At 40.4% G+C, this 14,181-nt stretch overlaps 1 protein-coding gene across 1 annotated transcript in view; it reads right to left on the bottom strand.

Moving 5' to 3' along the window:
* Positions 1–14,181, bottom strand: part of pcdh15a (protocadherin-related 15a) — a 483,603-nt gene that overhangs the window by 63,568 nt on the left and 405,854 nt on the right. The window contains exons 27-29 of the mRNA XM_062995172.1: positions 13,229–13,356; positions 7,051–7,266; positions 3,180–3,268 (exon numbers count right to left, since the gene is read on the bottom strand). Coding sequence (XP_062851242.1) covers positions 3,180–3,268; positions 7,051–7,266; positions 13,229–13,356 — 433 coding nt within the window. The remainder of the gene's footprint in view (positions 1–3,179; positions 3,269–7,050; positions 7,267–13,228; positions 13,357–14,181) is intronic.

The raw sequence follows: 14,181 nt of genomic DNA, 5'->3' as shown, positions 1-14,181 counted from the left end.
CTGATGGTCCCTTTGTTACTTTGGTCCCAGCTCTCTGCAGGTCATCCATCAGGTCCCTCCGTGTAGTTCTGGGATTTTTGCTCACCGTTCTCATGATCATTTTGACCCCACGGGATCGAGGGAGATTATCAATGGTCTTGTATGTCTTCCATTTTCTTACAATTGCTCCCACAGTTGATTTATTCACACCAACCTGCTTGCCTATTGTAGATTCACTCTTCCCAGCCTGGTGCAGGTCTACAATTTTCTTCCTGGTGTCCTTCGACAGCTCTTTGGTCTTGGCCATGGTGGACTGTTTGAGGCTGTGGACAGGTGTCTTTTATACAGATAACGAGGTCAAACAGGTGCCATTAATACAGGTAACGAGTGGAGGACAGAAGAGCTTCTTAAAGAAGAAGTTACAGGTCTGTGAGAGCCAGAAATCTTGCTTGTTTGTTATTGACCAAATACTTATTTTCCACCATCATTTACAAATAAATTCTTTAAAAATCCTACAATGTGATTTCCTGGATTTTTTTTTTTCTCATTTTGTCTCTCATAGTTGAAGTGTACCTATGATGAAAATTACAGACCTCTCTCATCTTTCTAAGTAGAAGAACCTGCACAATCAGTGGCTGACTAAATACTTTTTGGCCCCACTGTATATATATATATATATATATATATATATATATATATAAAGAAAAGCTGGGCTCCAGCACCCTCCTGCGACCCTAACTGGATAAGCGATTAAGAAAGTGAGTGAGTGAGAGAGTAGAAAACAAACATTGCCTACATTAAGCTGCACTATAAACACATTACATGTTGACCAGCCAAGCAGAAGCTTTTAAAAGATGCCACATCCTGAAGTCTCCCAGTGGTTTGATTATAAAAGATAAAAAGAATACTGTATCAATCAGCAATATTTCATAAAGTGTGAGCTATAAAGTTAGCCTCTATGGAAGCCATGTGCGTCACACAGCGTCAGTACTATTACTAAAAATATCTGAATGAAATGTAACCGTAGGTAGTCATCAGATCAGACAGATATTCAGTTTAAAGGCCTGATGCTAAGCTCGATGTGGTTCAAGCATGTGGTCCATACAATTTATCCATCCAAATGATTGCAAAAATATCGGCAAGACTTACAACTTGGGAAACAATTATTTTCTCAGCAGGACTTTGATCCGAACCCTGCGGCAGAATCACGGCAGACTCAAGCAAGCATGCAACAATAAAGTGAGAAAAGAAGGCGCACATTTTTTGCAGGCGCAGACCAATCCCTGATTTAAATCTATAAGTATTATAAAGTCCATAAAGTGCCACCTAAAGTTCAAGAGAAGGAATTTAAAATAAATACACAAAGTTTAGAGTAAAGCCGGATATTTAACACAAAAAGATCTCTGGTCCGGATTAACTGAAGGAAAAATGTGTGGACTGAAAAACTGATGATTGAATCTTTTAAGTGAGCCGTAACCTTTCTTATAAATATGCAGTTGCCTTAATAAATATGTAAATATGCAACTTAAGGCCATTATAATTAATGGAGCTGTGCAACACCGCCACTATCTACTGCAGCACCACACCGCCTAAAATTTAATATCATTTTTAAAAGTATACACTTTCATTTCCACATGTCCTGATTAGAGTCTTCAATTACTTGGCAAGGCATCACGGTGGCTTAGTGGGGTAGCACTGTCACCTCAGCAAGAAGGTCCTGAGTTCAATTCCCAGGTGAAGCGGTCCGGGTCCTTTCTGTGTGGAGTTTGCATGTTCTCCCTGTGATTGTGTGGATTTCCTCCGGGAGCTCCGGTTTCCCACAGTCCAAAGACATACAAGTGAGGTGAACACGAGATACAAAATTGTCCATGACATTAAACTTGTGACCTGATGAATCTTGTGTAATGAGTAACTACCGTTTCTGTCATGAATGTAACCAAAGTGTAAAACATGACGTTAAAATCCTAATAAATGAATAAATTACTTGGCTGCTGGGGTGGCACAGCAGTCTAAGGTATCGACCTGACCAGGTATCTAACAGGTCCAACTGGCTGTGCCTGAGGAAAGATGGTTGAGTAGGTTCCTTGTTGCTGCTAAATCTGCAAAATCTGCTGGCTGAGGTGTCTGCAGTGGTTCTCAACCAGGGCGCCGCAGCACACTAGGGGGCCTCAGTGAGCATAGAGCGGGGTCTCATTGCATTTGATTGAAAAGAGTGAAAAATAATCACATGATAGGACAGAAAAACCAATAAGCTATTAGCATATAAAAGATCTTGTGGTATCTTGTCATATCAATCTATAGCCTACTTTGGGTTTTTGAGAATGGATAAATTTGTGATTCGCCCACCTAAAAAGTGCAAAGGTCAACAGATAGTGACTACAAATAATTAAATTTTTTATTATTATTATTTATGCTTTTTCTACCATTTTTCTCCCCAATTTAGCGTAGTCAATTTGTCTTCCACTGCTGGGGGATCTCTGATTGCAGTCGAGGTGGGTATATTGCTCGCACAGCCCTTAGCGGAACCCTTTTTCACCTATGCACTCTGCACAGGTGCCTCTCTATCTGCTAATCAGGGTCCTTACGCAGCGTTTGAAGACCCCACCCACATAGTCCGTTAACTTGCCCTAGCAGAGAAGTGTCTGCTGTCAATTATGCCCAGCCGAACGGTGGCAACGCCGAGTTTTGAACCGAGGAGTTCAGAATCTTGGCGCTATTGTGCTAGCTATTGTGCCACCTGGGCGCTACGACTACGAATAATTCTGATTCAGTTCTAGATGCAGATCTTGCTGAAGCAAACCCAGGTAAGGAAGCTCAATACGACCAGTTCACCAGAATATCAACTAAAATCAGAAAATACCAATATATTTACCTTCATCAGGGTTCCATTGGATTTCCCATAAGCAAGAAGACAATACCTTTTATTACTGTTGCTAAACAAGTAAGAATATCATAACCTGTGTCAAGGGGGTCCCAGAAAATATTTTAAACACTGGGGGAACACTAATGTAGAACATCATTTTAATATATCTGTACACAGTGAGAGTCTGCTGGTAGGTAAAAAGAAGTGGTCACCAACTACTGAGTTAAAGGGGAGCATGTGCTAGTATGCAGCTGTCCTTGGTCTGGATGGTGGACAATGCAAGCGTGTGTGTGTGATCAGGAATTGGAAATAAATAGAGCAATACAAGAAACCTTACTTGACTAGTTGATCTTTATTCTCCTCCACTACAGTGGGTGGCACATTGGACACCACCACCTGCATGTCCAATGCATTCACCACAGAGACCTGTGCGAGAAAAAAAAAGGGCAGGGGGGGGGGGGGTTAAATAAGGTTACATTTTCCACACACTGTGTCTTGAAGATCTTCCTGCCAAGAGCAGGCTTCGGGCCAGGTTGCCATATGCTGCTTTAATGGTTTTTAATTCTGCTGGCCAAAGAGTGCACATAAGCACAGTGACCTGACCACCACACCCTCCACCTTCTGCTCTATTATTAATACATACAGGCAAACATGCACAGACGCTCTCCTAAATCCTTTTATTTTATAAGGGACTTATTAGCTCCAGCACTTTGGTTAAAAAGCACAATTCACTAGCTGCATAAGTAGCAGATAAATGCAATTAGGAGGAAAACTGACTCAGTCGACAGTAACAAATGTATTAGCAAATAACACACACACACACACACACACACACAAGGCATACACAGAAATCAAAGAGCCTAGTGCATGAACAGCATAACTTCATAAAATTTTAAATCAGTACACCACCAACTGTACCATTACTACTCAGGCAGCATGGTGGCTTGGTGGGTAGCACTGTTGTCTTACAGTAAGAAGGTACTGGGTTCAATTCTTATGTGGGGCAGTCCAACTCCCTCTAAGAGCTCCGGTTTCTTCCCACAGTCCAAACATGTGTAAGTGAGGTGAATTGGAGACATAAAATTGCCCATGATGGTGTTCGACATTAAAATTGAATTAATCGGATTGGTTGTCTCAGATTTTAAATGTATACGGTAAGGGTCATGAAGCATCCAAATATTATTCAATCCTAATAAATCGATCAAGGGGAGGAAATATGGAGGCCCTCAGGGTAATATGGGCACGGGATCTAAACACATATAGTAGCGAAGATGAGTGGGTCAAAAAATGTCAGAATCTGAAAAAACAGTCAAGGGACCTTAGAGTTAGATTGATGCAATTTAAAATTTGACATAGCTTTTACTAAACACCAAAGCTTGGGTTAAAACAATCAGCAGAATGCTGGAAATGTCAAGGGGAGGAAGGCTAGCTGAATATCCATGAACATTTGGTTAAAATTATGAGAATACAATGTCGTAGAAAAACACGAGACCTAGTAACGAAGACTCAGAATAAAATCAGAACCACCCAGGATTAATGCAAAAGGTTTATTACACAAGATCTATTGCAATAGGACACATCTCATCTACAGTCAACCTGCAGTCCATCAGAGAATGTGCAATGAGACAAAGAAAAGTCACATTACTTATACCCACTTTAGGGTGTTGGCGATTTCTAGAACATTCTATCTCCGGGCAGATTTCAAAGCTAACTCAAGTTGTTATTTATAAGGAGATGAAACTCTTTACATTGTCAAAAAAAACAGGAAGGACTGTCTAGTTTCAAAGCAGAACTTGTCTCAACAGCAGAGCTAGTCTCCAAAAATAACATAACTTACAGACATACAGAAAAGTTAACTTTTTGACCTCAGACGACTTGCACCAAAATGTTAAAGATTATAGAAATATGTATCAATGCATTAAAACTTCTAACTTACTTAAAATATATTAAAATTTCCCTCACAACAATTTCCCTTTTGCTCAAGACTTTATGTGCTTGGGGATGCTACAGTCTTGATACAGTGGCCAAAATCTCTGGCCAACTGGATCCATCGTGTATTATGATTGGAAGACAAATTATTCCTAGGAAATGGAAATTACCAGGTATCCCATCTACGCATGAATGGCAAAATGAACTGGCAAAAGTGGCAGCTTATGAGAGGATATCATTTAGGCTATGGCAGAGGATGGACAGATTTACTGAAAAATGGGGAAGATATTTAAGTTATTTAGAGGAAGGGGAAAAATATAAAACCAGATATTTGAATGTTATGTAGTGGTGTATTCATTATACTGTACTTGGTCTGTGACAATAGCCTATGAGGAGCAGCATTAAAAATGTTAAGGTTTCTCTAAAAATTATAAGGTTTTTCTTTTGTAGGTTTGCATGTGAGTTTATGAGGATACATGCTTGTATTACCATGTTTTTCGTTTGGTCTCTACCTTATTATAACTTTATTATTTTATTATTACTTTTTTTTTGCTTGTTTATGTTTTATGTTGACAGTTTTTTACTTAAATTTTCACTCTTCGGTATACACCGATCAGACATAACATTAAAACCACTCATTGTCCATTTTATCAGCTCCACTTACCATATACAAGCACTTTGTAGTTCTACAATTACTGACTGTAGTCCATCTGTTTCTCTACATTCATTGTTAGCCCCCTTTCATGCTGTTCTTCTATGGTCAGGACCCCCACATGACGACTACAGAGCAGGTCAGTGTCACTGCAGGGCTGAGAAATGATCCAGCACCTAAATAATACCTACTGGTCCTGTGTGGGTCCCGACCATTGAAGAACAGGGTGAAAGAAGGCTAAAAAAGCATGCAGAGAAACAGATGGACTACAGTCAGTAATTTTACAACTACAAAGTGCTCCTATATGGTAAGTGGAGCTGATAAAATGGACAGTGAGTGTAGAAACAAGGAGGTGGTTTTAATGTTATGGCTGATCGTGTATATGGCATGTATCTGCAGAAGTATTTGTTTTGTTTTACATTGTGAAATGAAGAGGAGAAAATCAATAAAGTATAAATCTTAAAAAAAGATTGAATTAATGAATCATGTATAACCTGTAGCTACCTGTCATGTCATGCCATGATTGTAACCAAAGTGTAACATGGCATTAAAATTAACTAACTAACTATTACTACTCTACAGACTGATGACTGGTTAAAACCTGACCAAATAAACAAACTAAAATGAAATTTAAAGGGCTGATGCTAAGCTCGATGTGGTTTCATCAAATGGCCCATACAATTTATCCATCCAAATAATTGCAAAAATATTAGCAAGACTTATAACTTGGGAAACAATTATTTTCTCAGCAAGACTTTGATCTAAACCCTGCAGCAGAATCACGGCAGAATCGAGCAAGCATGCAACAGTAAACAAGTAAGCGAACTAAAATGGGTTATCCAAATTTTGGATAAAGAGGTCAAGAGGTTATGACCTACAAGTGCTTCAGTAGCATGTGCTTCATGCCTTTATTTTGTGTCATCTCAGTGTCATGAAATAATGCACAGTCGAGTCACATTATTATGACCACCAGCTAATATCCATAGTAACGGCCGTGTGCAGCACGGACAGCAGCTAGACAGGCTGGGAGTGACTCAATAAGGTCCTGGTAGGTTGTCACAGGTATCTGGAGCCATATGTATCCCACAGCTGCTGGAGGGTGTGTGGGGGAGGATCCATAGAACAAACACGACAATCAAGATGGTCCCACAGATGCCTCAGAAATGTCTCAGAAATTAGGGGGCCAGGGTAGTACTTGGAAGTCTTGGTCACGCTCTTCCAACCAATGTCGGACATTTCTAGCCATGTTACATGTTGCATTGTCTTGATGGAAGATCCCCTCCGCCCCAGGGAGGACAATTTTACCCATGACTGCAACGAGGGATATATGTGCAAACAGCCTATCGCACACCCTATATACCCGCTAGCTCACGAAACATGACTTCCTTCAAGAGCTACACGCTGCACACAAACAATGGAAGAACATGACAATCTCTTAACAGTGACCATGAGGTGAGGTTAGAACCTTGGTTTCCAGAACCTTAGTGCTGTGTCGTGTCACACCCACATTACTGTTACACTGTGCCAGCTTTCTCTTAATTTATTACACCAAAACATTAAAGCTACAAATACAATACTGGTACAAATACCAGTACGCCAGACAACACACACACACACTTGCACTTACCACCACCTCAGCGCTGGCACTCAGACCTGTGCCGTAGTCGTCGGTGGCAATGACTTTGAACTTGAAGTAGGAGCGGCGCATGTTGCGGTACATGATGGCACTTTTGATGATACCTGTGTACTGCTCGATCACAAAGCTGTCCTGGCCCTCTGGTGTCGGGGGGATGATCAGCCTGTACGCATTTTTACTGTAGTTCCCCGTGTCTACATCTGTAGCCTGACACACACACACATACACACACACACACATACACACACACACAATAAAAATAAGAAGGGGGTGCAAAACCCAAACCTGTTGAACACTCAGAAACAATTCAGAGTCACTACTTAAACTTATAATCTTATTTATAAGAGGATGGTATGCTACCCTAAATATTTTAGATACCAACCATTTGTGCTATGCTAGGCTAGCTCTTGATTTTAGTTATAAAGAGTTGTTAAGGTGTGTGAGACTACAATTAAATAAATATGAAAAATATGAAAAATATGAGTTCATTTGTAAGTAGTTGGCTTTTTAGCTGAATAAATAAATTCACTGGACACCAGTGCAAGACTCAATAAGACCCAGTTTAGACTGCATCTCAAATCACATGCTAGCTAATGAAGAGAATGTTAGAATATTACAGACACCAAATGCACTCATTTGAAATATTATTTAATTCCGTGGACAGCTCGTGAATCAGCTGATAAAGTGAGTCAATAGTTACTGGAAAACGGCTTAATTTTGTATCCTTATTGTGTTTACATTATTTCCCAAAACATGCAGACTGTTTCCCAAAATGCCCCCTCCTCCCTAGATAAGAGTTAGTAAGTGATTGTATGTGGCCTTGCAATGGATTGGGGGTGAATAACTGCTTTGCTCCTAGTGTTTTTAGCTGGGGCTGCATTCAAGGCAATTCTGATTATGATAAAGTGGTCAGTAAGAATGAAATAATGAATACTAATGAAATTAGTGTACTTATTTGTGGGTCTAGAAGCAGCCAAGATGGTGAAGACCCTAGTTTAATTCCAAGCACTCGTGTTTATACTTCAAAAAGTGTTTGCATTTTTTTTTACTCTATTTATTAAGAATTTCAAAAATAAATGACATCACTTTTCTACATAGCCACCTTCCTTTGCAATGCATTTTTCCCAGCATTGTACCAACTTTTTAATGGCATCAGCAAAACATGTTTTTGGTTGAGCGTGTAGCCACTGATGCACCGCTGCTTTCCCATCATAATCACATGAAAATGTTCTTCCCCTTAAAGCTTCTTTGAGCGTCCAAAAAGGTGGAAATCAGATTGAGCTAAATCCGGAATATAAGCGTCTCTCTCAGTCTCTAAGACACGACCAATTACTAGAGCTGGGCGGTTCCTGAATCACCCGGTTTAATGATTTGAATCTTTGTACTGAATCAGGAATCACGAGTCCGAAATCTCAATTAACCCGGAGTCCTCTGACTGGCTGCTGTTAAGTACACAAGGCGAGTGAGCAGACTCACTGGAAACACCGCGGACTCAGATGATTTGGCTGAACCGACTTCACTCCAGTCCGTGAATCTAAGTAATAAGTTAAATATTCCAATAAACAAGCGGTTAAACACACTGGTGTTCGTTATGTGGCTGATTTTATGCACATGCTATTATTATTATCAGTAGTCGAGGTATAGATTAGTAATAAAGCATATTTTCTTGTAAGCAAAACAACAACAAAATAATTATATTATTATTATTATTAAAATGCAAATGTTTACAGGTTACTTTAGGACTGTACCATTTAAGGAGTATCATAGCCCCCATGGTAATTTATTGACTGTTTGTTTTGGTGCCACTGTGGCTGCCTGAATGTGTGAAGTTACCCTGGCAATTTGTTGTTGACCATCCCCCTTGAACCCTTGACCCATTAATATACCCATCTGATTGGTAGGTGAGTCCACCCCCCTCTCCCGCATGATCAAGATTCCACTGAGAAAAAAGTTTTCACAATTTTCACTGACAAGAGAGGTGTGAGGTGCCAAGAGAATTAAGATAGAAGGATTTATTTACAGAAAATGAGTGCATGGAAGACAAGTGATTTTTGGATGCATTTTTATGCACTAAATCAATCGCAGTCAAGATATCAGTGCAAGTGACTCAACTGACTCAAGTTAACCCGGATCACATTACTGAGTGACTCAGATTAACCCGAGTCCATAAAATGAACCACTACCAATTACTACTCTTCCCACCCTTAACTTTTTGAAGATCCCTCGTACTTGTAGTTCAGTTCCCTTAGTCCGAACCAAACAAGAAAATGATTAATTGGTACATTTTAGTCCTGGTTTGCTTGCCGTTCACACTCACAGATTTACAACTGAACCAAAATAACTACATACCATAAAGAACAACATACCATGCTGGGCTTTATGCACTTATTAGGGTTGTGTTTGTTTGTTTGTTAGATTTATTTAGTTTATTATGATTTTAACGTCATGTTTTACACTTTGGTTACATTCATGACAGGAACGGTAGTTACTCAATTACACAAGGTTCATCAGTTCACACAAGGTTATATTAAACACACTGTGGACAATTTAGCATCTCCAATTCACCTCACTTGCATGTCTTTGGACTGTGGGAGGAAACCGGAGCACGCAGAGGAAACTCACGTGGACACGGGGAGAACATGCAAACTCCACACAGAAAGGACCCGGACCGCCCCACCTGGGGATCAAACCCAGGACCTTCTTGCTGTGAGGCGACAGTGCTACCCACCCGTGCCGCCCTAGGGTTGTGTATACCTGCAAGAGGTGGTAAAATGGATAACGGAGTAAAAACAGTACCAGGAATTTCTCCGCTGCACACACCAAAGAGGGAACTCTATTCTCTCCCAGTGCGTTTAGTGTCACATCTGGTGACATTACAGACTGTGATTGGTTCATTTAGACACCTTTGATAGGTATTGTGTTCATACCTGGAACGAACTGCACCAGAATTTGTTCAGAAATAGACTAAGACCCCCCTGCTAAAGTGCTTATTTGGTGTGCATATGAGTTTGAAAGGACGCATTCGCATGTACTGTAACAAAGTGCACTAATGAAGCAATCGCGTCAGGGTTTGTTATAATCGAACCAAAGCTGACAAGTTTTAATACAATCTAAATCTATCTTAATAAGAGAGATTAACAACCCGGTAATAAAAGCCCACGTCTATTATAATTCTAAACTATTATAATTTATGAGCATTTAACTAGCTTGTCTGCTATTACAGAAGAAAAAAAAAAGGGCAGAGTTCTACATACATCCATGAATACTCATAATTACTGCTATTTTTAACAAGGGTAAAGATGTACAGATGTCCCTGTGTGTTTATACACTGATCAGCCATAACATTAAAACCACCTCCTTGTTTCTACACTCACTGTACATTTTATCAGCTACACTTACCATATAGAAGCACTTTGTAGTTCTACAATTACTGACTGTAGTCCATCTGTTTCTCTACATACTTTGTTAGCCCCCTTTCATGCTGTTCTTCAAAGGTCAGGACTCTCCCAGGACCACCACAGAGTAGGTATTATTTGGGTGGTGGATGATTCTCAGCACTGCAGTGACACTGACATGGTGGTGGTGTGTTAGTGAGTGTTGTGCTGGTGTGAGTGGCTAAGTCACATCAATGCTGATGGAGTTTTTAAACACCTCACTGTCACTGCTGGACTGAGAATAGTCCACCAACCAAAAATATCCAGCCAACAGTGCCCCGTGGGCAGCGTCCTGTGACCACTGATGAAGGTCTAGAAGATGACCAACTCAAACAGCAGCAATAGATGAGCGATCGTCTCTGACTTTACATCTACAAGGTGGACCAACTAGGTAGGAGTGTCTAATAGAGTGGACAGTGAGTGGACACGGTATTTAAAAACTCCAGCAGCACAACACACACTAACACACCACCACCATGTCAGTGTCACTGCAGTGCTGAGAATGAACAATACCTAAATAATACCTGCTCTGTAGTGGTCCTGTGGGGGTCCTGACCATTAAAGAACAGCATGAAAGGGGGCTAACAAAGCATGCAGAGAAACAGATGGACTACAGTCAGTAATTGTAGAAATACAAAGTGCTTCTATATGGTAAGTGGAGCTGATAACATGGACAATGAGTGCAGAAACAAGGAGGTGGTTTTAATGTTATGGCTGATCGGTGTACAACTCCTCATTAAAGTAGTTCATTACTAGTTGATCAGCCTAACACAGCTAACATGTAGTCAGTGTAACAAGCCTGGTCATACACACTAACAACACTAAGGGAGAAAAAAAAGTCTGAGTAAACTTTTGAGGATGACATTTCCAGCAGGAGGAGAGTGCTGGTAGAGGACAGGGTCTAATTGGACAAAACAAGAGTGGAAGTGGAGGTGGGTGGCATATAACCTGCTGGCAGGTAAATTATGAGTACAGAGAAAAGTTCACTACATGAGCAATCACACACAGTACACTGAGGCGAGCAAATGAACATACACAGGCTTAAAACAGCAGCAGAAAATGACAAAACTGGACAAAAAACCTGCAAAGTAGGGGTAGTACAGTTTGATATTTTACAGAGGACAATTGGCTTGTCCATCGGGTTGGATGCCGAATGGGATTCCTTGTGACTGATGCAATTACGACCTCTGCTGCCTGCACAGAGACAGGGGATAATAGAGATCAGTGCGTGACTCTCCATGTGCGAGACTGAGCCTGTTATTAACTCGACTCGTGCAGGTGTTAGTCACTGCTCTCCTTGGTCAGAGTGGAGGTATTAATACATAAATCACAGTGGATTTATTAGTTACTCATACCCATTGACCCGTGGATTCTGGATTTAGTTCTGAAAGGATATATTTGAATTTAGAACTTAATCAAGTCCGCTGGTGCCAATTAGAATTCATTGGACATAATTTGAAGGCACACCTGGGCCTGCATAGAGAAACTCATCAATTTGTTGCAAGAAATAGATCAGGGCAAGATTATGAAACAACATCTAAGACTTTGAGTGTTCCCATGACAACAGTGGGTCCAAAGATTTTAAAATAGCGGAAGTCTTTAACCTTCTTAGCGTTGGTCTGGCCAGCATCCAGCCAAGGAGGGCGTGGGTCAGGATGGTAAGAGAACTCAACACCTGCAGCCGTTTATAAATCAATCATTTTATTGTTTTTATATTAATGCATTTCTCCCATTTTTCTTCCAGTCTAGTCAGATCCAGTTACCTGGTTGTATCTGGTGCAGACCCCTATACTGACCAAGAAAGATCATACATATCACACATCCTCTAGAAGTGTTTACTAGCCAACCAGGGCGGCACGGTGGCTCAGTGCGTAGCACTTTCGCCTCACAGCAAGAAGGTCCTGGGTGCAATCCCCAGGTGGGGCAGGTCCTTTCCGTGTGGAGTTTGCATGTTCTCCCCATGTCTGCATGGGTTTCCTCCGGGAGCTCCGGTTTCCTCCCACAGTCCAAAGACATGCAGTGAGTTGAATTGGAGATACAAAATTGTCCATGACTGTGTTTGACATTAAAATTCTGACCTGTAACCAGAAACTACCGTTTTTGTCATGAATGTAATCAAAGTGTGTAAAACATGATGTTAAAATCCTAATAAATAAATAATACTAGCCAACCACTTCGTTTTACCTGCATGAGTTAGGTCCTTATAGGAATCAGTATCATATACAGACAGTCAAGCACTGACTTCCATTACTCCCCGTATCTGTGCAAGTACTATCTACCAACTAGAAATAAGGAATCCGTTTGGCCCTCCCACCCTCAGACATAGCCAGCGAGAGCTTGAGATTTTAGAAGTGATTTAGAAGAAGATTTTAGGGTTATTATGAAAGTTCTTAAAAAGTTTCCACACTTTTATATTTTGGTTGGAAACGGTGCTCTTATGCTTTCACAAAGGATGACAAACTGGATTGTGATCTATATCAACAACTGTGGTGGGCAAATCAAACACATGTCCATTCTCAAAGAACCAACACAGGCTTAAGGCAGTTTATAATATGCAACATGACATCACATCTCCCATTAATTAAATTCAATGGGACCCCCCTCTAGTGGGTGGGTCTTAGCCCCCGGTTGAAAACAACAGTTATTGTGAAAAATAAACAGTACAAAATTACACAGTGATACCTTACTATACACAGATCTGCACAAACAAGTACACACCTAAAAGGAATACTCACAATAATCTTGAGGACTGAAGTAAAGGTCTTAGTGTCTTCAGTTACTCCTCCTATGTACAGAGACTCTGTAAAAACCGGCGGATGATCGTTCTCATCCTGTACGTCGATAAACACCTTGGCTGTGTTTGCTGTTTATTCATAACCCATTCACCCATGCATTCAATCAAACACACACACATACACAAACAGAAGCACACACACATACAAATTAAGTAAGTGATATATGGCAGGTTAGTAACAGCTCAGTATGCGCACAGTACAAGCTGAACCCATTCGTTACATTTGGGGCGTGCAGAATAAACACGTACATAAAGCCGACTCAACCTCTACACAGTAGTGGAGGTGAGAATTATGCACTGTCAAACAGCATTTTTCTTCCACCAGCGACGCTGAAAACTAACATTGCGTGGCTAAGAACTAGAGACATACCGAGGGAACCAGGGCAACAAACTGCTATTCACTTTATCTGATACTTACACATACTCACCCCCCTCTTCCTCTCAGAGACATACATACATAAATTCTTATGCTTTTCACGGTATAAAGAACACACCAGAATTTTCCAGGTTTGAGACATTGAATTAAAACATAGATTTTAAAAATAAACATTGGGATTTGTTTAAGATCTGTTGTTCTAGTCATTAAAGCAATTCTGTCAGGCTTCGGTTTTATACAGTGAAAGTCAAATGTATTTTTGCATATATATATTGTGTGGGTATATATACACACATCTTGTTTATAGATAGACAGATATACAGATAGACAGAAAGACAGACAGACAAACAGACAAATAGTAAGATAGACAGACAGGCAGGTAGGGCGACAGACAGAAAGATATACAGACATACAGACAGATAGACAAATAGAAAGATACACAAATAGACAAACATAAAAAAGACAGACAGACAGACAGACAGACAGACAGACAGATAGATAAGACAGACAGACAGACC

This window comes from Trichomycterus rosablanca, chromosome 5 (genome assembly GCF_030014385.1).
Source record: "Trichomycterus rosablanca isolate fTriRos1 chromosome 5, fTriRos1.hap1, whole genome shotgun sequence".
Taxonomy (NCBI): Eukaryota; Metazoa; Chordata; class Actinopteri; order Siluriformes; family Trichomycteridae; genus Trichomycterus; species Trichomycterus rosablanca.
This window is presented reverse-complemented; position numbering and strand designations above follow the sequence as displayed.